Source organism: Phocoena phocoena, chromosome 1 (assembly GCF_963924675.1).
Source record: "Phocoena phocoena chromosome 1, mPhoPho1.1, whole genome shotgun sequence".
Taxonomy (NCBI): domain Eukaryota; kingdom Metazoa; phylum Chordata; class Mammalia; order Artiodactyla; family Phocoenidae; genus Phocoena; species Phocoena phocoena.
Genome location: NC_089219.1, coordinates 121,452,265 through 121,478,459, shown reverse-complemented (window position 1 = coordinate 121,478,459; position 26,195 = coordinate 121,452,265). Strand labels below are relative to the sequence as shown.

At 36.7% G+C, this 26,195-nt stretch overlaps 1 protein-coding gene across 1 annotated transcript in view; it reads left to right on the top strand.

Annotated features, from left to right (window-relative positions):
• TMCO1 (transmembrane and coiled-coil domains 1) overlaps nucleotides 1–26,195 on the top strand; it is a 46,196-nt gene that overhangs the window by 3,692 nt on the left and 16,309 nt on the right. Inside the window, exons 3-5 of the mRNA XM_065878733.1 lie at nucleotides 6,266–6,325; nucleotides 17,821–17,867; nucleotides 19,225–19,292. Of these exons, the coding sequence (XP_065734805.1) occupies nucleotides 6,266–6,325; nucleotides 17,821–17,867; nucleotides 19,225–19,292 (175 nt within the window). The remainder of the gene's footprint in view (nucleotides 1–6,265; nucleotides 6,326–17,820; nucleotides 17,868–19,224; nucleotides 19,293–26,195) is intronic.

The window sequence follows — 26,195 nt, the reverse complement described above, 5'->3', positions numbered from 1 at the left end:
TGAACGCTTCACTAGGGCAGGGTTCTTTTTTTTTTAATCATTGTTGTTTACTGACGTATCCCATGCACCTAGAAAAGTGGCTGGCACATGGGAAATGTCTAATAAATATTTGTTGATTCAAATACTTCCTTCTATCACCCTGTATGTGCAGTCCACTCTCAACCCCCGATCCTGTTGTCCTTCTGAAGAGTTTTCAGTCTTTCCCCATCTCTTCATTTCCACCACCATCACTTAGCCTAAACTTCTATCACATTTCATTTGATTTACTGTGATAGACTCCTCATTGCTCCACCTGCAGCCACTCAAATTTATTCTGTTCAGTAACACCTGGAGTAGTTTTTCAAAACACAAATCTGATTGTGTTATTTGCCCTTCTTAAAACACTCAATTTCTTCCCATTGCTTTGAGGACAAAGGTGTGTCCTACAAGGTCTAGCGTGGTCGGGTACCTCCCTCTCTTCCTCTCCGACTACATCTGCATCATGTTTTCCCCTCCTTTCTATTCTCTAGCCATCCTCTGAACTAATCTTGCTTTTTCCTACTATGGAACTGGGCTTTTGTATCTACTTTTTCCACTGTCTGGAATAATTTTCCCTTCTCATTTGTCTAATAAACTCCTAGTCATTCTTCAGATCTCAAAGCCTTATTTAGTCTCCCCAGCAGGATCAAATCTTCGGATCATGGACCTTAATTTATCCAGATACTTCTCCTTAGAGAACTTATCATAATTACAGTTTTTTCTATGTATGACTATTATTATTCAAATAATGTCCTCTCCCCAACTGAACTGTAATTTCTATGAGGGCAAAGGCCCTTGTGTCTCTAGCACTTAACACAGGTCCTGGCATAGATTCACTACTTGATAAAAGCATGTTGAATAGCTTAAAGAATAAATGATCTCTATAACATAACATCACATGTATTCTTTGTGAGGAATTGTTCTGCTATGATCATAAACTAGTTAGCCAGCATGCAGTGGCATCCAAAGACAAATTTCTTCATATCACATGTATCATGGAGGAGTCTTATGAAATACAAAACTCCTTTAGTTTCGAATTTGTTTGGATTAATATTCTCATACCTTAAATACTTATATGAATTTGCTCTGTAGATTTTGGGCTTCCTTAGTATCCACAACTGATTGCCTTGTTTCTAGTTATCTGTATTATAGAAGTTAAGTCTCCTTCACCTGACACCTAAATTCAAAGTAATAGTTGCCAGGCAAAGCTTCCATGGTTGTATTTTTTAATATAATTGACTAATGTGCTTGCTTTGAAGATAAGTATGAGGTAGGTTGGTGATGATTGGAATGTCTCATGGCATTTCTTATGGTCTTAAGTCCTCTATTTCAGGTAATCTATCAAAACTCAGTGAACATGCACAGACATAGAAAACAGATTTAATGATTATCAAAAGGGAAGGGTCGGGGGAGGGATAAATTAGGAGTTTGGGATTAGAAAATACAAACTACTATACATAAAATACATAAACAGCGAGGTACTACTGTATAGCACAGGGAACTATTCAATAGCTTGTAGTAAACTATAATGGAGAAGAATCTGCAAACGAACTTATGTATATATGTATAACTGAATCACTTTGCTGTACACCAGAAATTCACACAACATTGTAAATCAACTATACTTCAATAAAAAAAAAAAACACAAGAACTCAGTAACCATGTATTATTTTCATTTACATGATCAGTTGACACATATGATTGCTTGCTCGCTGTAGAGGTCACCATGATGAGTGCAGTACGCAATGAACAGGCATAGATACTGTCTTCTAGATATTTATAATCAAATGGATAACTATTATTTAGCATGGGATATTTAATAGGAAGAAATAAGGTAAATTCCCTCTTTGAACAAACGTCTTGATTGCAAACATAATCCCTTCTGACATTCTGTGTTCAAAATTTCATATGGATCCAGGCAAGAAAAGTTTGTAGGGACCAAATTTATAGATGGCCCATGGGAATTCCCTGGTGGTCCAGTGGTTAGGACTCCACGCTTCCACTGCAGGGGGCACGGGTTCAATCCCTGGTTGGGGAGCTAAGATCCCGCAAGCTGTGCAGTGTGACCAAAGAAAAAAAGAAAAAAAAAAAAAAGAGAGAGATGGCCCAGGCATAGAACTTGTACATAACTATGATTAACATGTTAAAGGATCTAGTGGAAAATGTAGACAATATGCATGAACAGATGGGGATTTTCAGGAGATGGAAACTATAAAAAAGTGTCACATGGAAATGACAGAAATAAAAACATATCAGACATAAAGGATCCTTTGAGGAAATTATCCGATATGCAAGGCCTTAAAAAATTTTATCTCAGCCAACTATTGGAAAATACACTACGCCAAAACAAATGAGTAAACCAAAAAAAAAAGGAAGATATGAACTCCAGGAAACGAGAGCTCCAACACAGGACTCAGGTGAAGGGAATTGCCCGGATGATGATGAAGGCAGATTTAGATCTGACATTCTTAGGAATGTCAGCTGTGCACCAGGTTTAGCTTGTAAGAGGGTGCTAGGAGAAACTTCTTCAGGAAAATTTATAATGCCTAAGGATCTGACTTTGTACAGGAAAGATTTAGACAGCTAACTAAGAATTTGGGGCTGAATTAGTGATAAGTACGGAGACAACCAAACAAATTTTAAAATGCCATAAATCTAGGAAAAACTTGCAGGAAGTTAAATAATTTGCTACATAAATTACCTGTGAACAGTATTTTCATGATCATAATTTTGTAAATGTTGAACTCACATTTAACCAAAATTACAACTATAACAATGGATTTTATGATGTAACTAGCTTATTTCAGGATATAGGGGTTAAAAGAAAAAAAAAACTTTATGGGAGTTCCTTGGTGGTGTAGTGGTTAGGATTCGGTGCTTTCACTGCCATGGCCTGGGTTCAGTCCCTGATCGGGGAACTGAGATCCCACAAGCCACCGGTGCTACCAAAAAAGAAAAAAGGATATAGGGGTAAATATCAAAATAATTAGCTAAAAGAGGTAAAAGTGGTTGCTCTTTGAAATGAAGGAAATAGGGAGTGGGGGCAAGCATAAGACCATCGCTTATCTTTAAAACTGACTCTTTAAAATAAATGAGTGTTTTACTTTGGTTATTTATTTTTTTAACTATTTTGTATTGGAGTATAGTTGATTAACAACATTATGTTACTTTCAGGTGTACAGCAAAGTGTTTCAGTTATACATATACATGTATCTGTTCTTTAAAATGTTTTCCAGTGACCACTCTCATTGGATGATCACCAACTTGTAGACTATTAAAATAGTTACTACCTGATATTTTAAACTTATATAAAAATCTAATCTATTCACAACTTCAGGCAAACAGAAATTCTTTATGAGTATAAATAAGTAGGCAGTCACAGTTGAAAAAGTAGAAATTTTCTGTCTATTGAAACAATTTTGAATCAATCAGTACATTTTGGACTTTGATAGCTAATAATGAATTTAAGGTGACTAAAGTGTATTTTCACACATTTCAGTGAACAAACCAATCAATAGTAATAAACCAAACTGAAAGGAAGCCTTGCTATTTCATCTACTCTTTGTTCTGTAATAAAGCGATGGGAATCACAGGCTCAAAATGTAAAAGAATAAAATGAAATGAAAAAAATAATTAAAACCTCAAAAAAAATTTGTAGGGTTTTTGAGGAATACAAAGAAATATAAATATATTTGAATCAGAGTTAGGTGTAGATTTCGTATCTTGAGCAGATCTGATCTGAGGCATTATTTGGAGAATACTGGTGTTACCTACAAAGCTGTCCTATTGTGGTGGGGCCTTTGACAAAAGATGCTTTCATAAAGGTACCAAGCTGTTTGATTTAGGTGGTCACTAGACTTAACGAGTGTGCTCTAAACGTCAGTAAGTCTTTTTTCGTTGTGTCACTTTAATAATGTAGACCAATGAAAGAACACTTCAGTAAATGAGAAAGATTAAAGTACTATATGTAATTGGATTCTTGTAACAAAATTATTGATTTGAGAACATTTATTAAGTACGAATTATTGTAAAGTATGAAGTATTTCTTTAGTTTACAGTGCAACAGGATAAAGCTTTTAGAGTAATTTATAAACTGTTTGACAACTCTAATTCAGAATGCAGCAACCAGGTCATGGGCAAAAAATGTGTTTCATAGTAGACGTCTTTTATTTTTGTTGACTCTGATATCTCCATTTCTTTTCTTTCTTTTTCTTTTTTAGAGGAGGATCTCCCTTTATTTTTTAAAATTAATTAATTTATTTATTTTTGGCTGCCTTGGGTCTTCATTGCTGTGTGCGGGCTTTCTCTAGTTGCTGCGAGCAGGGGCTACTCTTAGTTGCGATGCGCGTGCTTCTCATTGAGGTGGCTTCTCTTGTTGCAGAGCACGGGCTCTAGGCGTGCAGGCTTCAGTAGTTGTGGCACGCGGGCTTAGTAGTTGTGGCTCGCGGGCTCTAGAGCGCAGTCTCGGTAGTTGTGGCGCACGGGCTTAGTTGCCCTGCGGCATGTGGGATCTTCCCGGACCAGGGCTCGAACCCGTGTCCCCTGCATTGGCAGGCAGATTCTTAACCACTGCGCCACCAGGGAAGTCCAGTATCTCCATTTGTTGTTATAGGGTGAGGTTCTGGTGAATAAATATCAGCAAAAAGAGTTTCTTCGCAAATTCATGAGGTTAAAAAACCATTATGTTAATTTATATTATCCCTAGAAAAGATTTATCTAGTCTTAATCCAGTGTGCTAGAAGATCAGGTTAATGTTCATTGTATTATCTTATGTTTCTATTCTCTAGCCTTCTGACTTTTTTTTTCCCCTTGTTTTTTATGCAGTCATGGTTAAATGCCAAGTAGCTGTGTTATAGTCCTTCTGAGGTGGGAAAGAAATATTTTTTGTTTCTTTGGTTAATAATAATGATAAAGAATAAAGCATCAATGTTTCTGTCCATTTTGTCTTTTAAAATGTTATTTCTGTAACATCTTGTAGAATTTGACTTAATTTCCTTTTATGATCTCATACTAGTAGTTCATTCTAAATCTCTGTCTTGGGACTTCCCTGGTGGTCCAGTGGTTAAGACTCCAAACTTCCACTGCAGGGCACATGGGTTAGATCCCTGGTCAGGGAACTATGATCCTACATGCCGCCTGGTGTGGCCAAACAAACAAACAAAAAAAACCTCTTTTTTCCCCCTATATATGTCATGTTTTATCTTTTTATCTACCTAGAACAGTACCTGTCACTTAGACACCCAATTCACACACACACATTTTATTATAGTCAGAACTTTGCCATTTTATTTTAGTCAGAACTTTACCATTTTATTTGTAATAGTGGAGTTAAATTGAATTTTATATCTCTTTTATAAAGGAGTAACACCAATTTTGCTTTTAGAATTCAGCATACTTAATATACTAAGGGAAAGATTCCTACCTGCCATTTCTCTTTAATGCAGCTTTCAGAAATAATGCATGTACTGTACTATTTGCTAGTAAAGGAAGTATACTAAGATAGTATAAGAAACAGATAATGTAAATAGAGTAAAGGTAATTTTTGGTGTATCTATTGCTAGTCCATTCATAGGTGATTAAAGATAGTAAATATTAAATAGTTAACACTATTCTTCTTCAAAAGCTTACTGTTACTCTATCGTCATATTAATTGAAAAGCCTCAAAAAAAATTAGTTGTAGCTTTTTTGGCTCTCCTGATCTTCCTACCCTGTGTATGTGTTGCCATTTTTCTGTACTATAATTGTTACTTGATTATGTGCCCTCACTAAATTGCTTTTTAGAGGGCAAGAATCATGTTTATCTTTTTATTTACCTAGAATGGTGCCTGTTAACTTAGGCAGCCAATAACTGAATGAATGAATGCCCACCTTCTATGGTGAATATGAGAATGGTACTACAATTAATCACCTGAGAGCAGAATTTTTAAATTGTGCTTAGACTCTACCTAAGGCAATCACCCACAGCTAATGGTCTGAAAATCATCTCAGTTTTGATTATGACTTTGTGTTTATAAAGTCCTTTATGGGTATTTAATTAATGATGCTTACAATATTGCTGTTTTATTTTTAGAATATTGTGTCTACCTTTTACTGTCAGCAGGTGTGGGAGCATACCAGTTAACCATGACCATAATCAAAGGCAGCGTGTAACTTTCTTGTAAGCTTCTTTCATTGGTTCAGCTGTGATAAAACATTGTTTCTTTTGTGTAATGCATAATTAATTTTTACTGTGTTACTATGTTTACAGTGGAAAAGAAGAAGGAAACAATAACGGAGTCAGCTGGTCGACAACAAAAAAAGAAAATAGGTAAGATGAGTTATTGGTATACAAAATATTGAAGTTTCTTGGAAGAAATAAATTCTTAGATAATGAAAATGGAATAAAGTATTTAGTAGTGGTAACTTATGTTTGTATAGTTTATGGTCTACAAAGCACTTGCATATGTTATCTTACTTGATTCTCTCTCTTGTTTTTGCTCTTAGGTTTGAAATTTCAGTTTAGTGAAATGGTGTTGACAGTCATGGCTTTTGAACTTGGCTGAAGGTTCTTGGCATAGTTTGTAAAAGGGTATTGTTTTTCTTATCTGAGATGATTATTTCCAGTTAAGTCTGAGTTACTTGTATTTATTGTTGCCATAACTTCCTTACTGAGAATTGACTGGTGATGGAGATCTACCAAGATGTAGGAAATTTTCTGCTGAGCAATTTTACCTAGTCTGCAAAATAATTATATGTTTTTGGTTTTCCAGGGTAATTTAGAATTTAATACAGAATGTAGTTCAGTTCCAAAAAGACAATTTATAAGTGACTGCCTGTGATTTGTATTTATACTTTATGATGCTTCCTGATTCTACAATCAGAACAAAATGGTTGTGAAATTGTGTATTTGGCTCAGAAACTATGTCTCTATGCCTAGGTCACTGCTGTTAAATCCTAGGAGATTACTCTACCAGGCTAGACTATACAATTGTTCTGTTCTGGTTAAAGCTTTTCAGTTTAGTGTAGGGGTATCAGATATGTTCTAACTGGCTTATTCATTTAGTTCCATGGCAAGATGCTACTGTACATCTGCTCTGTATGTGTCAGTCACTCTGGTGGGCATTGGAGAAACAAAGTAGGAAAAAATTCTGTCTTTTAAGACAGGGGTCCCCAATGCCTGGACCACGGACCATTATGGGGCCACACAGCAAGGGGTGAGTGGTGGGTGGGTGAGGGAGCGAAGGTTCATCTGCCGCTCCCCATAACTCTTCATCGTATGCACTACCACCTGAACCATCCCCACACACACACACCCGCCCTCCTCGTCTGTGGAAAAATTGTCTTCCACGAGACCGGTCCCTGGTGCCAGAAAGGTTGGGGATTGCTGTTTTAAGAGGTCTAAAGAGGAAAAACAGATCAATGCAGTGTAATACTTACTTTTTAGAGAGATATTCTGAGTGTCATAAAAGTAAAGAAGAAAGGATATCCAAACCAATCTAGAGGACCAGGTTTTCTTTAAGAGATAATGCTTAAGCTGAATCTTGAAGCTTTAGTGTGCGTTAACTAAGTAAAAATATAAATAAATAAAATACTGGTCAATTGAGTTCTTACCATCTGCAACACCCTGAAGTAAGCACTTGACATTTTTTAATTCTCTTAACAATGGTATGTGGTAGTGAACAGTGTTACCTCAATTTTAGAGATGAGAAAATTGAGGTTTAAGTAACTTGCTCTTGGTCATTCAGTGGTATGATGGATTAAGTCAGTGGTAGAGAAGGGGTTTGAACCTAGTCATTCATAACTTTAAGAATCTGCAGTTTTTTAAAATAAATTTATTTATGTTTGGCTGCTGTGGGTCTTCGTTGCTGCGCGTGGGCTTTCTGTAGTTGCAGCAAGCGGGGGCTACCCTTCCTTGCAGTGCGCGGGCTTCTCACTGTGGTGGCTTCTCTTGTTGTGGAGCACGGCTCTAGGCACGCGGGCTCAGTGGCTTGCAGGCTCTAGAGCACAGGCTCAGTAGTTGTGGCACATGGGCTTAGTTGCTTCACGGCATCTGGGATCTTCCCAGACCAGGGCTCGATCCTGTGTCCCCTGCATTGGCAGGCAGATTCTTAACCATTGCACCACCAGGGAAGTCCCAAGAATCTGCATTTTTAAGCCTTGTATATTCTCGGTAGAAGGATAGGCATATACAAAAGCATAGAGGGATCAAATAGCAAGGTATATACCTGGAACTATAAATAGTTTAGTATAACAACTAAAAAAGAAGGTATGTGTAAAGTACAAGCAGACAAGGCTAGAGAAATAAGTAGGGCCTAAACTAAGGTAAGGAGGTTAACGTATGCAGAAGTCTTCCTGTAACCATTAAGGGATTTAAACAGATTTGAAATCAGATTTTAAGGAAGACAACTCTGGCAGTAGTTTGGAGGATAAATCAGAGAGGGGATCATTCCGGAGGCAGGGAAGTTATGAGGCTTTTTAAGTATCCTAGGCATGCAAATGGCAAGAACCTGAACCTAGGCATTGACAATGGGAATGGTGCAGATTCAATGGATATAGAGGAAGTAGATGTAACAGGACTTGAAGGCCTTTTTTTTTTCTCTTAATTTTATTTATTTATTTGGCTGCATTGGGTCTTCATTGCTGCACACAGGCTTTCTCTAGCTGCTGCAAGTGGGGGATACTCTTCATTGCGGTGCGTGGCCTTCTCATTGCAGTGGCTTCTCTTCGTTGCGGAGCACAGGCTCTAGGTGCACGGGCTTCAGTAGTTGTGGCACGCAGGCTCAGTAGTTGTGGCTCGGGGGCTCTAGAGCACAGGCTCAGTAGTTGTGGCACATGGGCCTAGTTGCTCCATAGCATGTGGGATCATCCCGGACCAGGGATTGAACCCAAGTCCCCTGCATTGGCAGGCGGATTCTTAACCACTGTGCCACCAGGGAAGTCCCAGGACTTGCAGACTTTTTAGATGTAGGGTATGTAGAGATGAATGAGTCTGGGAAGAAGCCCAGATTTCTGATTAGGAGAGGAAATAATCAGAGAAATTGCAGATTGGGATGAGGAAGAGGAGAGGATGATTTCAGGTTTGAACATGTTAGATTTGCAGTGTCTGTGTGACAACAGGGCGGAAATACTTGGTACACTGTTGGATGTATGGTTTGGAGCTGGCAGAGAGATAAAGGCTACAAATAGAATTTAGAATCATATGATTATAAATTATAATTGAGTCCACAAGGTAAATGAAATCACACAGGGAGACCATATAAAGTAAGAAAAGCAAAGAGCTAAGGATGGAGAGTTTTGAGACATAGAAATTTAAGGGGTAGAAGAAGAAGTGGAGCTTGAAAAGGTATTGCCAGGGAAGTTGGAAAGGAGTTGTGTCATGGAAGTTGAGGGGAGAGTTTCAGAGGACAGGAAGGGTTAGAGGCTGGGTATTAAATATCTAAGAGGCAAAACAGAGATAATTAGTGATTTAGCAAGAATAATTTCTGTGGCATGATAAGGGATAGAAGCCAGATTGTATAGATTAGGGAGATAATGCATGGTGAGGAAGTAAAGACATTGAACATGGGTAATTCTTTGGAGTAGCTTTGCTATAAAGGATAGGCAAGATATAAAAATGGAAGGCACATTACCCACTACCCTTAAAATTGACAGCACAAACTATCTATACTCAAAATTATTTTACCATGGAATGCTACCTTAAATTGTTTGCTCACCAAAATGTCATCAGAAGGTAAAAGAAATAATATTTATGAAGAGTTGCTTGTCAAAATCTAATAGGAGTTACAAGACATAATATTTGTTAGGAGTTGCTTGAAGGACCAACATCCTATCCATTCTGTAGATTTATAAAATTTACTCCTAAATTAAACCAGACTATCAGAAATCTGTAAACCTAAACTTGTATATAGTTTTGGACTTTATAAAATTGCTTCTACTCTATTTCTCCTTGACATTTGCACTATTAGACATGTCATTGAAAAACTCAGCCAGATAAAATTTACTGTAGTTGCTATGGACTATCTTTGAGAACATTATCTACAACATTGCATAATACCCCTTTGACGAGAAATTATGGAAACTTTATAGTAGTTTTCAGTGTCAAGACAAGCAGTGATTCTCATAAATAATTGATTTATTTTTTATCTTATTGACCCTGTGCTTGAACTGATGGTTTTTCCCTCCACTTTGAGACTGGCTGCTAATAAGCATAGAGTCAGATTTACTGTTCATCTCCAGCAACTTTATAAGACCAGTTAAATGTATTTTTGTATACTGACCCTATCTACAATTTTGTTATTATGCAACCCTTACTTTCCCTTTGCTCAGATTCCCCCCTTGGGTTTCTTTAAAATAAAAAATATATATGTATGACTTCCCTGGTGGCACAGAGGTTAAGAATCCACCTGCCAATGCAGGGGACACGGGTACAAGCCCTGATCCAGGAAGATCCCACATGCTGCAGAGCAGCTAAGCCCATGCGCCACAACTACTGAGCCTGCGCTCTAGAGCCCACGAGCCACAACTACTGAAGCCCATGTGCCTAGAGCCCGTGCTCCACAAGAGAAGCCACTGCAATGAGAAGCCCGTGCACCGCAACAAAGAGTAGCCCCCGCTCGCCGCAACTAGAGAAAGCCCGCGAGCAGCAACGAAAACCCAGTGCAGCCAAAAATAAATAAATTTATTTTTAAAAAAGCAAACATATATATACAGTAATGGGGAGACTATAAAGAATGATATTGCTGCATTGAAAGAAGGGAGTTTTTAGTAAGAGGGGTGTGGTCAGCAATATTCAGTGTTTTAGAGAAGCAAAATGTCATTGATATCACTAGGTGAAGCTCTTAGAGATAATGGTCTTGGATAGAGACATTAATTTGAAACTGAGGTGTCTGAAGATTTTATGTTTCCCATTCTTAATTTCAGGAGCAGATGTCTTGGTTATTTTACGTTTCCGTCTCATAAAAGAGAAACTACTTTTGGTGTATGAATTTTATTTAGATCTTTTGGCTGCAGTCAAGTTACCTCAAGTAATGAGGAATTTAAGGATATATGTGATCCAGAACTCAGGAAAAGCTGAACTATTTGGTTACAGGAAGGCAGGAACTGTGTTAAAGCAATTCCTGCAGGCAGAGCAAGCCCTGGGATAAAGCCAGACATTGGGCTCCACTATTAATTTTTAGTACTTCTCTCTCTTCTGTTGTTCAGCTTCCCCACTTTCTCTGCAGTGCTTCCGTAGCATTTAATTTTTGCCTGTGCCTAACTTTGGCTTGTCTCCTCTGGTTCTTTCTATATCGGTATTACTCATAATGTGCTCTCTAGACCACCTATATCAGTATTGCTTGAGATACTTGTTACAAATGAAGGGTTCTGAGTCTTACTCCCAGGCTTTACTGAATCAGCATTTCTGGACATGGGACACAGGAGCCTGCTTTTTTAACAAGCTGCCCAGATAATTTTTAGATGAACTAAAGTTCAAGAGCCAGTTCTACATTACTATTTTGCTGTTTCTGCTCCCACAGTTAAATGATTTACTTTCCCAATATTTTCTGGTTTAAATTCCTGCAAGAAGGAATCCAACTAGCTCAGCTCATCTTTTTATGCTGTAGGTCATGGGTAAGCCTATGGATTGGCCTCCTTTTTGGTCAGTAGTTGCAGGGCAGGGGATGTTAGGAATCTTCATAAGGTTGAACCTCAACAGAGACTATGATGAGAGGGAGATATTCCCCAGAAGGTGACCAGAGAAGGGAGAGCAGGCATTCTGAAGCTTTGCTGAGTGGGGTGTGTATCTCCTTTCTTGGTGACTTGGAAATATGGGAGGACATTTTTGAAATTTATTTGGGGCCCTGAATTAATATATTTATTCTAGATGTTTATCTATGCTATTTGGATTTTCTATAAAAGAAGGCTGTATCAGGCATTTCATTTAAATTTTGCTTCTCCCAATCTACATGAAATTTTAAAGGCATGTTATTAATTGGTCTTCCATTCAAAACAACTCAGAATATAGAAATGTCATGGCATACCTAACTCTTTTAATCTATAGAGAAGCATCTGCTATTTTGATCATCTCTTCCTTATTTGAGAATGTTCCCCATCTCCCAAACTGTCAGTTTGATCAGACTACCCAGTTGCCCCGTGAGTACTTTAATTGATTTATATTCTTTGACAGAAAAGTCACTGGTTATTTATTTTTTATTTTTTAAATTTTTTTGGCTCATTGGATCTTTGTTGCTGTGCCTGGGCTTTCTCTAGTTGTGGTGAGCGGGGTTGCAGTGCGTGGGCTTCTCATTGCAGTGGCCTCTCCTGTTGTGGAGCATGGGCTCTAGGCGCGCGGGCTTCAGTAGTTGTGGCACATCGGCTCAGTAGTTGTGGCTTGCAGGCTTTAGAGCGCAGGCTCAGTAGTTGTGGTGCCCGATTCTTAACCACTGCGCCACCAGGGAAGTCCCGTCACTGGTTATTGACTAAGGTAAATGGTGACGTGTTCCTTTCTTAGTTAAATCATATTAACTTATTGTACAAAGCCTAATGCTGTCAAAAAAAAATGTGTGATAGATTGGCTTCAGGTTTGTTCATTCTTTGGTCAGAATGGATGTCATCGTTGCTACTAGTGGATTCCAATAGCTACAAGAAATGTAGCTTCTTTATAATTAGAGTATTCCCTTTTAGAATTTTAATGTTTCCTTTTGTCTGTCATCTTGGATGATAAATCATCCTAGAATATAAATATATCTCCTTTATATTTCCAGTTTTTTCTCTCCATGAAATTTCCTCAAATTTCATAGAGGGTGTATTCCAAAAGTTCAGTAGTAAAAGGGTGTATAGAATTCCTTTCAAATGGAGGAATTGAGGTATGATTCTCCTCTGTATTAAATCCTGAGGTTCTGAATGCCATAAAGAATAGTTCACACAGGACAAGTGAACACTGAATGACATAGAATATTTATTTCCAGCACTCGGCTTGGAACCTTTAAATTCTAGATCTTCAGGGGAGGTGTAGAAGGTTTTAGACATAGTTTTCTCCCTTCTTATGTCCACATAGCAGTTGAAAGGTGGGCTGGGAAGTACAACCATCTTGGAAGCCTTGGGCTTCTAGATGTTGAGTTTTCTCAAAGGAGAAAACTAAGGGTGAGTGAATTTTTTTTTTTTTTTTTTTTTTTTTTTTGCGGTACATGGGCCTCTCACTGTCGTGGCCTCTCTCGTTGCAGAGCACAGGCTCAGCGGCCATGGCTCACGGGCCCAGCCACTCCTCGGCATGTGGGATCTTCCCGGACCGGGGCACGAACCTGTGTCCCCTGCATTGGCAGGCGAACTCTCAACCACTGCGCCACCAGGGAAGCCCTAGCTATACTTCTTTTAAGTAACACACCACCAAGATGAAAATAACATTAGACTGAGACAGTGACTTCCCTACCTTATTGGGGCCAAGAAACAACTTTTTGAGAGGAGTTATGCTAGTTAACTGACTACAGTTAAGGGCTAAGTTACACACAGAGCAATAGAGAACCAGTCAAACACTTTTACTTATTTCAGTATACTCTTAACTATTTGGGGTACTAGAAGTTAAGAGTTAATTAGCTAGCTTTTATTGCATCATCTCAGCCAAAATTGTTCTCATAATTACATGAAGCATTATGCTCAAATATTTGATTGCTGCTAATAAACAATATAAATCATCATTTCAAAATAAATTGTTTGCACTTATTTTGACTTACTAATGTGACTTTCCCAGAAATTATTCACTTGAGGAAACAAAGTTTCTTGATAAGGGAAAAGCAGGTTATTTAAAAAAAGATACTTTTTTCAATACAGTTTATTATTTTCAATACAGTTGGATTATTCTTATAAAACCATGTATTACATGGTGGTTATATTGACAAACCTGTCTTCATAAGCATATTTAACCCATAATGTAGTGTAAAAACTTTATTTTTAGGGACAATAGTTGGTTTTGTTTTTGTTCCTCTTTTGTAAAATTAGTTAGTAAAATTGGTTAGGAAATAACATTTAAAATTTACTTAAATCATTGAGGCTTAAAGAAAAGTATATTTGATTACAGTATGAGAGATAGAAACTCTAAAAGGATGTTTTAAGTACTTTTAAGGAATTAAATGTTTCATTTCTCATTGTGTCTAACAGAATATCCTTGTAAAACTTGAATCTTACATTTTAAAATAATGAGAATGAATAGAATAAATCTTTGCCTAGCAGTTTTATTGGAGTCAGGGTTTGGTAGTCATAATGGAAGAGAGATAGAGAAGGAGTTTAATAATTTTCTAAGACCGGAAAGAAAATAAAGAGGGTAAAAGAGAACGTGGGTATTGAGAGAGAGAGAGAGAGTGAGAGAGAGAGAGAGAGAGAGAGAGAGAGGGAGAGAGAGAGAGACAGAGAGAGAGAGATTAGGAGGATCTGAGATACAATTAATGAGCTGGGAATGGAGAAAACTGAAAATGGAAAAACTTTAGATTAGGCATTGGGGTTACTGGGGTGAGGGGAGGTATATAAACCTAACTGTGGCTTTATGGAGATATTTACAAGTTTATCGTTCGTAAGTTGGGGAGTAGATGAAATTGCTTCCCTATTGGTAACATTTCTATTAGATCAGGTTTGCTGTTTCCCACATGGGCATTTCTGGATTTCTGAAAACTCTTTCATTGTCTAGGACTTGAAATGTTATAGTGCTTGTAGTGTTTACGCTTCTTGAGGCATCTTAGCATTTCCTACCAACTAAGCCCATCAAGGTCATAAGAAACTTGACTCTGTTTCTTTTATCCCCTCCAAAACCAGACGAATGTTAACTTATTTCTGAATTATTTGAAACCAACAAAACCTACTTTATTTGTATATGGTGGGCACCTAAAAACAATTTGAGTTGAAAAATCTTCAGGAACCAAGCACAGTAGTGTTGGGATATATCATAAACCTGTACTGCTGTATTCTTCTTAAGCCATGTATACATACAGTCTACCTTGACACTACATATGGTTAGAGCTTCTGTTTGGACATAATTGAAAAAAGTGTAATAGAACTTCATAAAAATGGTGTCACTTTAGTGTCCTCTCAGCCTTTCAGGCTTTAAGTGCCTCTTCAGCCTACCAGCTTTATCAAAGACTCCTGTCCCAGAAAAGGGATTTTTGGTGTAGGGTATCTTCAGATTAGCTTTTATTATATTGCTGATTCATTAAGCAATATTGAGCATATACTACAATACTGAGCAACTAACCACTTGCCAATTACTGAGGATACAAAGATGAAGAAGTCCTCGTCCTCCAGGAGCCTGCCATCCAGTTGCATTGTTAAGTACATAAATAGATCATTATAACAAAATGTATAAACTCGGTGAGTATAATGATAGAGATGTGCTTGGAATATTCTGGAAGCATAAAGAAAGGACTTCTAATCCGGTGTCTAAGACTGCATTGTCCAATACAGCAGCCTGTAGCTACATTTGACTGTTCAGATTTTAAATTAATTAAAATAATTAATAAATGAAGTTGAAATTTTAGTTCCTCAATCATACTGGTCACATTTCATTGCTCAGTAGCTACATATAGCTAGTGACTACTGTATTGACAGCACAGATGTAGGATATTTTCATAATTGTAGAAAGCTTTTTAGAATAGTATTGTTTAAGGAATCAAGATTGTCGAAGGAGGTGACACAAGAGCTGAGGCTTAAAAGTTGAGTACAGGCTAGCTAGGAAAGGGTTTGATGGGGTAGGATAAAACAGTCTAGGTGGAAGTAGGGTAGCCAACCATCCGAATTTGTCTAGTCCAAGGAGTTTATTGGGATGTGAGATTTTCGGAGCTAAAACTGGAACAGTCCAGGGAAAACTGGGAAACTTGGTCACCCAAGGTAGAAGAGACTTTATGAACAAACACACTGAATCAAGAGAAAAGCATCATATATTCCAGAACTTAAAGTTGTTTGGTATTGTAAGAACATAAAAATTTATGGGAGTGGTTGGAAATGTGGCTGCAGAAGTAAGCAGGGGCCAGATGCAGGACTTGCAGGTGATCGTGAAACATGATCTTGGGACTTCCCTGGCAGTTCAGTAGTTAAGACTCCACGCTTCCACTGCAGGGGGTGCGTCTTATCCCCCATGGGGGAACTAAGATCCCACATGCTGCGTGGCGTGGCCAAAAAAAAAGAAACATGATCTTGTAGGGATGAAAAGCCATGGAAGGATTTTAAGCTGGGGAGTATCAAGATTTTGTTCAGTTTTGCCTTTTAAGTAGATCTGACTGCATTTATGTAGAAGATGGATTTAAGGGAACAAGTTTGGAGGCAGATCTGTTAGGAGACTTGAAAGTAATATAGGTAAGAGATGTTAGAAATCCTAACTAAGGAAGTGATAGTAAGGAGGAGGGGAAGAGGTAGATTTCATAAGTATTTATGAGGTATAATTAATAGGACTTGGTGCTTGATTGAAGATAGAGTAGGGAGTCAAGGATGTGCCAAGGTTTCTAGCATAGATGCTTTTCTATACCTTTCTTTTCATGTCTCAGTGGTAGTCCTTTTCCCCCTCTACTTGGTTTTATGCCTGTTTACCTTCTAGTCATCCCAATCTTCAAACACCCAATTTTAAAAAGTCTTATTACATTTTAAGAGGGCTGCTCAGGTAGAAAAAGAGCTCTAGCCCCTGAGATACACCTTAGTTCCACCCCATTTTGTTCATTTTGTTCCATATATCTTCATAATCCCCACTTTCTCCTGCCTGTATCCTTTCCTCCCAGGGAAAACAAACTGGATAGGAATGATTTTGGACAAGGAAGCATATATTCGTCTCACCGTACATTGTTTGGAAACTACAGTCTGCGGTTCCTATAGGCCTGTTCTTCCTTTCCTGAACTTGCAGCCCTCACACCAGTTTCATATATTCCAATTGTATATTTTTTATTTTAGAGGGTATTATATTTTAATTTCATAATCTTCCTGTGAGGGTGAGGATTTGTGTGTGTTTTGTTCATTCATTTATCCCTAGTGCTCAGAAAAGTGCTCGGCATTTAGTAGGTAATCAATAAGTATTTGTTGAATGAATTGATCCTGGTGATAAAAATGCATAATCAAAGAAAGCAGTAGCATAGTATATATAGAGATCATTGGGTTGGGAGTTGGGAAACTTGAATTCTCATCCTGGCTTTGGCATAAAATACCTGTGTGGTCTCTGAGAAGTCACTTCTCCTTTGCTGGGCCTCAGTTTCTTCATAAGTACAATAAAGTCCCTTACGTTGATGGAATACGGTAAATAAGGTCATTAATGTACAACTGAGACTTCTTTAGCAGTTTAGGTTCTGTGTATATAACAGTTTTCTTGAAATATATGTCAAATTTCCTAGCTTTCCAAGTGACTTAACTATGAAACTATGCTTATTTTTAGATTGATTTGACTGTAATATGAAAGAACCTGAATCTTAAATTCATTTTAATTGGCTCTTAATTTTTAGACTCCATGCTCTCTTAGAGAAACTGAAAGAGGGGGGAAAAATCATAACAGATGGGTAATTAATACTTGAAACCTAAGTACAGTCATTATGGTTATACTTCCTTTTGATGTAATGTAAGAGTATATCTTAATGTACAGAGTCCAGACACTTAAAGTTTAAATTAAACTTTAAATATTTTTATTTATTTAATTTGAACTATTTTGGTGCCCTGCTTCATTTGAATTTTCTGTTAGTACAAAGTATACAGTATTCCATGTATTCAGCTTATCTTATTAAGTGATACTGAGACAGAAGTGCTATTATAGTCATCAGGCAGTGACAGTTTAACGTCTGCTTTGCGCTCAGCGCTTTGTATATTAACCAGTTCATTAATTCTTTGCAGAGCGGCAAGAAGAGAAACTGAAGAATAATAACAGGGATCTATCAATGGTAAGAGTCCTAAATATAACTTCATGATAAACCACATGTTTTTCAGCAAAAGACCCCGATTTTCATCAAGTACACTACACTTACCTTTTCAGAAATTTATAGTTAATGCAGGCTATAAATAATATCATGGTTGTTTCTGGACCAAATAGAAGTGAAAATATGCTACTGGACTGAAACCTCGTGTTAATAATATGAATAGCTTTTTTTTAGGCTCTCTCGAAGTCATAATTTGTCCCTTTCACACAGTTTTTATTAGCTTCCACCTTACATTTTCAAATGAAGTAGCTTATTTTCTTTTTCTTCCTCATGTTATTGCTGAATCTTTGGCTTTATGGTGACCTGGTAATCCCAAATAGGAGTTGGAGCATCATAGATGGACTTTATTGTGGCCTTTATTCTCTAAGAGGCCTTTTGATCTGAGGGTCAGGCATATCATAAAGTGTAAGGAAAAGTGATTTTATTAGCCATTTACTCATTTTTTATAAAGAGTAGAGTTCAAGCATGTCTTTCTGAGGTGTAGGTAGGCTAATTATATGGCTTGACTTATTTTTCTACTTAATTTCTGTATATTCAACACAGGACATCTAAACTGTGCAACAGTTGTCTTTTGCTTACCAAGAGACCTTTGCTGTATTATTTTATCTTCTGTTTCTTGAAATTCTTATTAAGAAAGATCGTAATTTAGAAGTGCATTTTTTTTGAAAATAGCTTTTCTGTTCTTGCAACTATTACATGTTCATGAGACCAAATTTGGAAACTGCAGAAAGAATAGATAAAAAATGCTGATAAACTGTTAATCTTATATCTTTATGATCTTTTATTTGTTTATACTTTTATGGCACATGTAATTAAGAAAGAAGTTAGCTGCAAGAAACAAAATGCTTAATAATGGCTTAAACATAAAAATTTTTTTCACTTGCTCAAGAGGTGCAGAGGTTGGTGGTCCTGGCCTGCTGTGGCAGCACAGTAATGGCACTAAGGACTCAGGTTAACCTTCCTTAGCTTATGGTCGTTTGGTTGTTTGATGGTGTTTTACTGTCAGGCATTATGTTCTTCATTCCAGGCAAGAAGTATGGGCAAAAGGCCTAAAGGGATGCTAGCCAAGTTTGTCCCTTTTAAAAGTTCTGGTTGGTACTTACATCTCATTGGCCAGAGTTGGGTCATATGACCACCCCAATAATATTCATCAGAAGCTGGCAAGGAGAAGAGGCCTTGGAGGTGGAGGGTGGGTTAGCCAATAAACAGCTTTTTGCCAAGGAGCATCTTTTAAAAATGACGTAAACCAAAACTTTGAGGGGTGTGCTGTAGTGTTGGTTTTTCTCTAGTGTAAAATAACAATTCGTTGGTTTCCTTCCAGGTTCGAATGAAATCCATGTTTGCAATTGGCTTTTGTTTTACTGCCCTAATGGGAATGTTTAATTCTATGTGAGTAGCCTTTTATATGGTTTTATCTAAATATTGCTCTATGTGTGTGTATGTGAACAATTAGCTTTTTTGGTAATATTTTGATATTTCAAATTTACAGAAGTTACAAGAATAGTACATTGATTAACCAGATTCACAGTTGTTAACATTTTGCCTCATTTGCTTTCCTTTTTTCTGTTTCTCCATATCATATATGTACTCATTCATACATTATTTGTATATTTTTCTGAATCATTCAAGAGTTTGTTGTAGGCTTCATGCCCCTTTACCCATAACTACTAAAGTGCGTATTTCCTAAGAACATGGACATTCTCTTACTTAACCTCAATCCAGTTATCAAAATCAAGGGAAATTTAATTTTGATGGAATACAATTATATGATAACTTTTTCACCCTCTTAATATTGAAGATATCTTATATGTAAGGCAAAGACTAAGGTTTTATGGGTCCTTTAAAAAGAATTTAATACGTCTCCTGGGTTTTTAAGTTCCTTAATAACAAACTTCTTCAAAATGAAGGTAGTCATACAGAGATGTTTTGACTCTTAAAATAGAGTCTTAACAACTATAATCTTGTTTAATAATAAGGTAGGTTACTGTTGTCTAAACTAGCATATAGCAGGCCTGAGTAATTGTAGGACTGCTTTTGACAGAACCTGGGAAAATATCCAGAGATGACAAGCTGTCATTTCTTACCTTTCAGAGCTCTCCTGAACTATCCCACGCATTTTCCGCACTCACTCTTTTCCTTCCGTTTCTCCTACTCTTCCTCCCCTGCTTCATTTCTACCTGTCTGTCTCTCTCTCCTTGTACCCACACCCCGCCCCACCTCCAGTCTGTTCTTCTCTTCTCACCTGTCAAGGGCCTACTTTGTGCCAGGCATTGTGCTACGTATCAGAGTATAACAAATAAGATGTGTTCCCTGCCCTCAGTAATATCAAAATTTTATAGAAAGAAAGGACAAACAAATCAATACATTGATGGATGTTACAATAGATGTGTGTGTGTGTGAAATATAGTAGGGGGGGAAAGGGGAGTGGTTATTTTTACTTAGGTGAGGCACCAAAGGGAATGTCCAAAATGATTTTAATACAAAATTTCCACTTAACTAGTGATTACTAAAATCATAGACCTTTACTGCTGAAAAGGGCCTTTGGAAGATTAAATAACTTGCCCAAGGTCTCTAGAAGTCTCATAATTTCTAACTTATAACTCTAAACTCAGTATCCTTTTTTCACTGCTATGCTTTCTCTCATTTCTTGGGTATATATCACTGTGGATTACCAGGCAAACCAAACACTGAAAGATTTTGTAGGTAACTAGTAAACTTCATTGATACAACTCAAATACTCAAATATTCTTTAATTTGTCACATTCTGGACAGTATAGAGCTAGCTAAGTACTCATCTATATTTAAAAAATTTGATGCTTATCATCTTATTTTTCTCATACTTCTGATTTTTAAAATAATATTTTTATAGGTTAGTGGTGTGTGTATGTAGAGCTATACTTACTGGTCTTGGCTTTATTGTGTGATACCTACAATAAATTTGAATCACTGCTTTGCTTGAAGTTCAGCATTTGATTTTATTCCTTAGTCTTATGTACAGGTGGGTTCTAACGAAATAGGCTAATTAAGAAAGAACTGTGGGGAATATAGCCAATATTTTATAATAACTCTAAGTGGAGTATAATCTTTAAAAACCATGAATCACTATGTTGTACACCAGGAACTTATTTAATATTGTAAAACTTATGTATACCTGAATTTTTAAAAAAGAAAAGGAAGAAAGAATGGTGGCCATTTCTACCAGTGGTAATGCTGCCTTATATTCATGTGGTTCCCTTTCTTAATGTTATTTGTGAACATATCGTGGTATGAATGGCTGCTCTATGGGAAGGGCATCTGATTCAAATATATTTTTCTCCCAATGCCATATTTTTCCCCTCAGGTGTAACCTTTTATTACATTTTTTTCTGTAATCATTGAAGTAATAAATTCTTACAGGAAAAATTCCAATAATATATAAATGTATAAAATATAAAGTAAAGTTCACTCTGCCTTCCTCAAATGAGTACGTGTCCTTTCAAGATTTGTACTTCTTCTCTCTGTATACAAACATTTAGATATTTGTATGTATTAATTTTTATACTCCAAAATGGTTGTTTTGTAACCTGCTGTAGTTACCTGTGATGATTTTTTAAATACAGTATGTGTAACTCTTGCATAATCATTTTTAGAGGATATTTTTTTAAAAAAATTATTTTTAGTTTTTTGGCTGCGTTGGGTCTTCATTGCTGCATGCAGGCTAGGATTTTTAATATTATTTATTTATTTATTTGGCAGCACCAGGTCTTAGTTGTGGCTCGTGGGCTCCTTAGTTGTGGCTCGTGGGCTCCTTGGTTGTGGTGTGTGAACTCTTAGTTGCAGCATGCATATGGGATCTAGTTTCCTGACCAGGGATCAAACCCGGACCCCCTGCATTGGAAGGGCAGAGTCTTAACCACTGTGCCACCAGGGAAGTCCCATCTTGCATAATCATTTTTAATGTTTGTCAGTATTCTATTGAATGGATGTACCCTAACTTATATAATCTTCTATTAATCTTCACACAGAATTTTCACAGGTAGTATGTACACCAGTGTATGCTTATTTTTTCCTCAGGCATATCCTAGAAGTATTGCTTAGGTGAAATTTTTTTTTTTGGCCTTGCCGCACAGCATGCGGGATCTTAGTTTCCCCGACCAGGGATCGAACCCGCGACCCCGTGCGGTGGAAGCGCGGAGTCTTAACCACTGGACTGCCAGGGAATTCCCCTAGAAAGGTTTTTATTAATTTATATTTTTCGATTATTGCCCTCAGTACTTGTGAGTGGTTCTTTCTTCATATATTTGTCATCACTGGGAATTATGTATATGTTTAATATTTGCAAATCTAATAGCTAAAAAATAATATTTCTTTTAAAATTTGCATTTCTTGTGAGATGTAGCATCTTTTCATATACTTATTATGTTTATCTATTTCTAAATTTCTAGTTCATGTTCCTTCCCTTATTTTCTTCTTATAAGAATTTTTTATTTATTGAGACTATTAAGCTCTCTTTTTGAGATATATGGGCAATGTTAATTTTTATGTCAAATCTGTTACTCTTTTCTGTTATATAAATAGTTCCTTTCTCATACCAGATTATATAAATTTTTTTCTACTTTTTATTTTTTATATTTAAATTTTGTTTCATCTGTAATTTTTTTTGGTGGTTAGTTTCCAACTTTACCAAGTACTTAGCTATTGTTAATACCAGGTAGGGAACAAATAATATATTTTCCCTGATGATTTGAAATGACTAGTTTATGATATATCAGGTAGCTTCCCAAAGCTTATGTAGTAGATTTTTTTTTTTTTTTTTTTGCTGTACGCGGGCCTCTCACTGTTGTGTCCTCTCCCGTTGCGGAGCACAGGCTCCGGATGCACAGGCTCAGCGGCCATGACTCACGGGCCCAGCCGCTACACGGCATGTGGGATCTTCCCGGGCCGGGGCACGAACCCGTGTCCCCTGCATCGGCAGGTGGACTCTTAACCACTGCGCCACCAGGGAAGCCCTATGTAGTAGATCTTAACCAGGAGTGCGCATCAGAACCAAAGTTTAAAAAGAAAAAGGTTTTCTTATACTAGTAATATACAAGTACTTCTAAAAAATTCAAACAGTATAATGTAGAATAAAAGGTGAAAGTGAAACCAAATGAGTTGAAAACTTATGTCCACACAGAAACCTGCACACAGATGTTTATTGCAGCTTGATAATTGCCAAAACTTGGAAGCAACCAAGATGTTCTTCAGTTGGTAAACGGATAAACTGTGGAACATCCAGACAGTGGAGTGTTATTCATTGCTAAAAAGAAATGGGCTATTGGCCATGCAAAGACATGGAGAAACCTTAAATGCATATTACTAAGTGAAAGAAATCAACCTGAAAAGGCTACGTACTATATGATTACAACTATATGACATTCTAAAAAGGGCAAAGCTCTGGAGACAGTAAAAAGGTCAGTGGTTGCCAGGGATTAGGTGTGAGGGAGGGATGAATAAGCAGAGCACAGAGGATTTTTTAGTGTAAAACTATTCTATGTGATACTTAATGGTGATACATGTTGCTATACATTTATTAAAACCCAAGAGTGAACCCTAATGTAAACTGTGGACTTTGGGTGATAATGAGGTGCCATTGCAGGTTCATCAGTTGGCAATTATGAATAATGCTTCCATAAACATCTGTATGCAGGTTTTTTTGTGAACATGTTTTTAACTCCTTTGGATAGATACCAAGGAGCATGGTTGCCGAATGGTATTCATGTTTTTTTTCTGGTCTTTGTGCTCAGACCAGAAATTTAAATATATATATATATATATATATATTTCTTATGTCTAGGACTGTGAGCACCTAGAAGTTAAAGAATGTATCTCTATTTTTATAAGCTGGTATGTGAGATTAAAAGTCTAGTACTTTTTTTTTTTTTTTTTTTTTGGTGAGCAAATTCCAAGTTTTATTTCACATATATTGAAAAGCAGACATTTCAGATCTGATGTTCAGAATATCCAATCTATAAGATTCAATGCTATCTTCATATCCTCAGATAGAATGTCATTGTTCATGTGACGTGACAGTCCAGACAATAGCTGGGATTGAAACCGAATGCACCCCTTTCTTTTTCTTTTCATTAAAAATATTAGCAAATAATAATTTAATCAAAATTTAATCATATTTTGTATGTATGAATTTTAAATTTAAATGGGAAAAAAAAGTATAGAAAAAAAAGCCCACCATCCCTCAGCAGTTCTAAACAAAAGTAACGTGGGTGTCAGTTATTACAGTCTAGTACGTATTTTGATTGTATTGAAGAATCACTATTCATTTTTCGCATAATTTCTCTTAGTTTCACCTTGATCATCTGTTTATTATAGAATGGAATACATTATCTCTAATACCCATTTTAGTCTTACAATTGTTGATAAGAAAAAAGGCTCAAGTTAGACTAAGATGGGAAGGACTTGAGCTCCAGATTGCCAAAGTAGCAACAAGAGGCACCAAATTCAGCTATTTGTCTTTGGCTTCTCTTCTGGATCATTTCCATAAAGCTGAAACATTAAATCTTAGAAGTGATCTTAAAAGTCATTTTAACACATTACTTCTGTGTCAATATGGAAATCCCTCCAATAATACCTCTAGCAGATAATTTTCCATTATTTTTAATCATTTTCAACGATGAGGAGCTTGATGTTTTCTGAGACAATATAGTTTTACTGAGTAGTATTTAGGGTTTGAAAGTGGTTCCTTTTACTGGACCAAAATATGCCTGCTTGTTCTGTTCATGAGCAGTGGTGCTGCCCTCTGGAACTGCAGAGAGTAAGTTCACTTAAAGAAATAATCTACCTATTATAAGCTATCTCTCTCTTTGCACCTTTTTCTTTCCCTCCCTAACTCTTTTCATTATTAGGCTACACACTAGTAATGGTGTCTATTCTTAGCTATTCCTATGGAAAACGTCTAATCTCCTGGAAAAATTAATTTGAAGGGGTTTTTTCCTTCATATTTGTGGCTGGTTTAAGGTCTCATTCGTACTAAATGTTCAGTTTCACATAAATGAATAACTCACTTATAGGGCATGAAAGGTTTTCTCTCTCCTTTTTCTTTTAAAGCTTTTTTCCAGCTTTATTGAGATATATAATGACATATAATATAGAACATTGTGCACGTTTAAGGTGTACAGAGTGATAATTTGATATACATATTGCAAAATGATTACCACAGTAAGGTCAGTTAGCAAATCCTTCATCTCACATAAATATCATTCTGTTGTGGTGGCAGTGAGAACAATTAAGACTTACTCTCTTAGCTTTCAAGCATATAATACAGTATTAACTATAATTACTATGCTGTACAATAGAAGCCCAGAGCTTATTCATCTTAAAACTGGAAGTTTGTACCCTTTGGCCAGCATCTCCCCATTTCCCTCAACCTTCATCCTCTGGCAACCACCAATCTAATTCTGTTTCCATGAGTTCAGCTTTTTTAGATTCCACATATGAGTGATGTCATACAGTATTTGTCTTTCTCTGTCAGACTTGTATGCAGTATATATATCACATTTTCTTTATCCGTTCATCTGTCGGTGGACACTTAGGTTGTTTCCGTATCTTGGTTATTATGAATAATACTGCAATGACATGGGAGTACAGATCTCTTTGAGACAGTAGTATATTTCAGTTCCTTTGGCTAAATAGCTAGAAATGGGATTTCTGGATCATATGGTAGTTCTACTTTTAATCTTTTGAAGAATATCCATATTGTTTTTCATAGTAGCTGTACCATTTACATTCCCAGCAATAGTGCCCAGGGGTTCCCTTTTCTCCACATCCTTGCCAGCATTTGTTATCTCTTGTCCTTTTGATAATAGTCATTCTAACAGGCATGAGGTGAAATCTCATTGTGGTTTTGATTTGTATTTCCCTGATGGTTAATAATGTTGACCACCTTTTCATGTACTTCTTGGCCGTTTGTATGTCTTGTTTGGAAAAAATATCTGTTCAGATCCTCTGCCCACTTTTTAATTGGATTATTTGGCATTTTTTGTTTTGCTATTGAGTTGTACAAATTCTTTATATATTTTGGATATTAACTCCTTATCAGATATATAGTCTGCAAATATTTTCTCCCATTTCATAGTTTGCCTTTTCATTTTGTTTCTTTTGCTGTGCAGAAGCTTTTTAGTTTGATGTAGTCCCATTTGTTGATTTTTGTTGCTTGTGCTTTTGGTGTCATATCCAAAAAAATCATTGCCAAGACCAATGTCAAGGAGCTTTTTTCCCTATGTTTTCTTCTAGAAGTTTTACAGTTTCAGGTATCAT